The sequence below is a fragment of the Aplysia californica genome, unplaced genomic scaffold (genome assembly GCF_000002075.1).
Source record: "Aplysia californica isolate F4 #8 unplaced genomic scaffold, AplCal3.0 scaffold02173, whole genome shotgun sequence".
NCBI classification, from domain to species: domain Eukaryota; kingdom Metazoa; phylum Mollusca; class Gastropoda; order Aplysiida; family Aplysiidae; genus Aplysia; species Aplysia californica.
The window spans coordinates 9,992-14,445 of record NW_004799443.1 but is presented as its reverse complement, the minus strand read 5'-3'; the positions used below and the strand labels follow the sequence as shown (position 1 = coordinate 14,445).

General features: G+C 38.8%; 1 protein-coding gene across 1 annotated transcript; it reads left to right on the top strand.

Moving 5' to 3' along the window:
• Positions 1–158: 158 nt before the first annotated feature.
• LOC106014078 (cGMP-inhibited 3',5'-cyclic phosphodiesterase A) lies at positions 159–1,235 on the top strand (the record flags this gene model as incomplete). Its single annotated transcript, XM_013091117.2, is given in 1 exon segment — positions 159–1,235. A coding segment is annotated over 1 exon segment (888 nt), but the record flags the coding sequence as incomplete, so codon positions are not given.
• Between the last annotated feature and the right edge of the window lie 3,219 nt (positions 1,236–4,454).

The window sequence follows — 4,454 nt, the reverse complement described above, 5'->3', positions numbered from 1 at the left end:
GAGAGAGAGAGAGGGGGGAAAGAAATTCGAACTAGGCTTGATAAACAGAGAAAGGTGTGCTCTTGTGCTGTGAAAGTATCTATGCCCCGGGTGCACGCGAGTCGAAACAGCCTCTCTTCTCACCCCGGCGGTGGTAGTGGTAGTTGTAGTGGTGTTGTTGGTGGTGGTGGTAGTTGCGGTGGTTGAGGCAGGCGGCGAGAGGAAAGCGAAACAACAGCACACACACAAGTTAGCGGCTGCCTGACTGCCCGTGTGTGTGTGCCTGGCTGGGCCGCACTTAGAACTCGGCGAAATCCCGGAGTACCCATAAAGCCTTGCGCTCACCGCGAAGCAGGAAAAAAAACAAAATGGCACTTGCACGAAACAGTGTTTCTCGGAGGGGCTCTAAAAACGATGCAGAAAAGGAAGAAGATGAGGCTGAAAACAATGGATATATTCAAGTTTTTGTGAAACCTTTAGAACAAGGCAGCTATGGTTATTTATTAAAATTATTAGGTGTCAGCAAAGCAAATTTCTCTGCTCAACAGCTCGGAGTGTGTTACGGAGCTACTGCCATAGCTAGCGCTGTGTTGTTGTATCAGCTCTTACGCTGTGATGTGGGAATCCTCTTCCAGAGGTTATGTTCGCTTCTCGTGCCCATGTTTAGCATTCTGTGTGCTTTTTATTGGTTGTCTTTGTATTTTCGACGAACGTGGAGCAATACGAGTGTGTATTTGTTATTCTGTTCTTGTTACGTGGGCGAGTTTTTTGCTCAAATCTTTCTTCGAGATTGGGGCGAAGGTTCCACTTCACAACCTGCAGAAGGGGGAGGGGCAGGTGAAGGTGGCACAGTTGCATCTTCAATTGTATTATCAAACCATACAACTCAGCCTCTAGTCATAGTCTGTGTGTTACTGTCCATAAGCATAGCTAGTGTCTTTTCAAGTTTAGAAACTAGCCATAGTGCAGGTGTAATTTTGCTTGTAAGCTTTACAAGATTTCTAGCCTGCTCGGCGTTGCAAGATATTCCATTTGGCTTGCGACCTTTCGTTGCCTACACATGTGGATTCGCTGGGAATGTGGTGGCTAAATACATGGAGACCGTTCTCAAACCTCCGATTCAAAACTTCACAACACCAGATGGAAAAATACCAGTTATTAAACGCAGGAGATCGAGTTCTTCAAGTGCGCATGCATTCTCTGCGCACCGATCGGCACGGCGGACATCTCTGCCGGCGCTCATTCAGAAAAGTCAGGTAAGTGTCGCAGACATCATCCTTGCCTACGTTCCTGACCTTTACTAAGGTTCAAACACAAACAACTTGGGAATTTTTATGTCTAGCCTTGTACTTCAGACTTTGTAAACACAGCGAGCCAGACTAGTCTGGTAGCCGGCTGTTTATTTACACTTGTGGATTAGCAGCTGAGCACATTGCTACAAGAAGAGAACTCTTCTAGCTCTAGCATTCCTGTCTGTATAGATCTAGATCTAGATGTGATGAAGACTGAAATGTTGCTGGAATAGATGAAAGTTGAAGTTCAACTGTCTGTCTGTCTCTTCATTTGTGTGAGACTGAAGAGTTCCTCTCTATGGCTTTGTTTTTTGACTGAAAGACTTTAAGCATGCATCATACCTGGGATAATGTTATTATAACTTTAAATAATTTTTACTCATATATATACAAATGGGAGTTGGGTCTTTTCTCTGTCTGACTGCCCGTCAGCTTGGGTTTATGGCTTAATGGACAGCGCAATGAAATTCAAGTAGGCCTGATTGCGTCAGTCCTACAGAACTTGTGAGTGTGTAGCAAAACCTGATCTCCATTCTCCCGGTCGCGTATAAATTTCCCAGCCCCTGACAAGGGATCAATACGGAGAGCGTCTTGTGTAAGGCGTGTATGTAAACAATTCAGATAGTACAGTGCTGGCGTATGAATGAAAGGCGTTTTAGTCATGATCCTTCAGATCCTGAAATAGTCTGATTTTTGTAATGTCGATTTTTTACTCAGTACTCAGTGTAGTTATTAAATGTCTGGCATCATATTATAAATTATTATTATATTATATTATTACAAAAAAATAATATTGTTTAATGATATCAATTTTAATAGGTAGGCTAATTGTAATCAAAATTGTGTTCGTAATTATTATTCGGGGGCATGATAATTTACGTCAGACTTTGATGAAGTCATCGGTATTTTTAAAAATTTCCCTTGAAAATTGTAAGTTAGCCTAACGTATGAAATTGTTACAGTTTATATGTCAAATTGATAATTTTATTTTTCTGGATTTCATCTCACAACTCTGAATCTAATTCTAATGATTAATTAATAATTAATGGCACATTTGGAGATAAATATTGTGATGAGAAATATGAAAATGGAAGTTAATCACATTTTTATTACTGACCTGGCCCTGGGTGGATTATTGGATGTTTGTGTACTGCAATGTTTGCTGAAAAATATCTTGTAATTGCAATTCTAAAACAAATTTAAAATGGCCATTGAGCTTTCTTTTTATACCTGCTGAAAATAAATTTAATATTGTAATGCATAGTTCTGAACAGTTTACAATTATTTGTCATTGATTCCTAAATATTTTATTTAATTTCAGACTTATCTTGGTCTTAAATGGTCATAAAAATATGCAACAAAAATTCTTCATTTATATTCAACTTTAAAATGGTTTGGTCAACTCTTTTCTATGAGGGAAAATGGCAGGTCAATATTGCCTTTGGAATTAAAGTCAAATAGGTAATTTTTGTATGTTAAACATTCTACTCATCTTTTTATAGAAAAAAATCGAAAAAAGTCATTGAAAAGTTAATATTTAATATATGCATGTACCTTAGATAGAAACATATTTGGTTTTGAGACTCAACTTTTCCATTCATTATTTCATTGTAAAATTAAGTTTGTTCACACGGGAGTTGTAAAACTCTTGTTTGAGGGCTTGATTGAAGCAGCATGGTTTGTTTTTACAAGATCACAGACGTCTGTAAAGTATTGCTTCAAGAGGCTTGGAGCAGATTTCTTAGCAGGGTACTGGAAGTGGAGGTTTTTTTTTTTGTTTGTTCATTTTTAAGCTGCTTCTTGTTATAATTTCTATGGTTTAGAAATAAAAGAATGGGTTTCTTTCTCAAAATTATATTTTGTTGACCTAGACTTGGACAGTTTATTGTGTATAGATGTCTATAAGTAATGGTCTGTTTTATCAGGAATCACGCTGTTTCCATCAAATTTACCCTTTGCTTTTCCACCATCATGGTGTTTCTGTTGCCTAAATGGCCATGGGCTACACACAATGCAATGGTAGGGAGGAGTTACCGTGACAAGGTCCACTGAGCACACTGTACAAGAGTTAGGGTTAGGGTTAAAAAAAATAAATTCAACTTCCAAAACTGTTTGGCTCTTTTTTTTGACCCTGTGCGGAATTCCTTCCTTGCAATGTATTATAAAGACATGTGGCCTCAGCACACACACTGTGCTAGTTGATGACGTCAGCAGTACGCGCTGTGCTCAGTCACAACATCCAAACACATCAATGGGCTGTGGCCTTAGTCAACACACTCACCTTTCTATGACATTACACTTTGTAGTACACATAAATAGTAACTGTTGTCTGAAAGTCTTCAAGGGATTTGAGAATGACCGCCGAGAATGACAACTGTGGAAATAATGACAATAAAAAATAAAATAATATTAATTATAATTAATACACTCATAAAATAATATAAAAACATTCTCAGTAATAGAACCCCCCCCCCCCCCCCCCATGCGTTGCCACGATACAAAGACAGAGAACACATTTTTCTTCTTTTTTTCTGTCCATGGAAATGGATAGGAATTAGGGTATACGGGTGAGGAATTATCGCCTTCTGCGGGGAGGAAAAATTATATTCAAACGTGAGCTTTTTATAAATGATAGCCTTGTAATAGTTTGTTCACTTTCGTCTGTCCGTGGTTACAGCTTGTGGGTGGTTGGCGGGTGCTCTGGTGTGGTTTGCTTCTTCTTTCCTATCAAACATAGATCTATTGTCCGTATCTCCCCTCCTTCTTTTTATGTTTGTTACTCTCTTGTAACACATCTAATCTTCTGGTGCTCAAATTACCTTATGCAGTTGCGAGTGCCGTAAAACCTCTACTAAAACAAAAAAGGTATACATCTCTCCTCCTAGTCTGTCTTTTTGACAGGACGGTATGTGTTGCAAGTGCCGTGAAACACTTTTAAAAAAAGGTTTTAAAATTTAGTTTGTTTCACTTTCGTCTGACCGGGGGTTAAATATAAAATTAATATATATATAATAAAAGCAAATCGCTTTCCAGAAGTTATTTAACCAGCAGAATCTAGAAGCCAATAAATTGTGACTGCGAACTGAAGTTCCGACACGTCGTATTTGATGTTGTTGACGCCGAGCGGGTTAAACAAACTGAGGGAGTGGTTGGCGGGTGCTCTAATGTGGTTTGCTTCTTCTT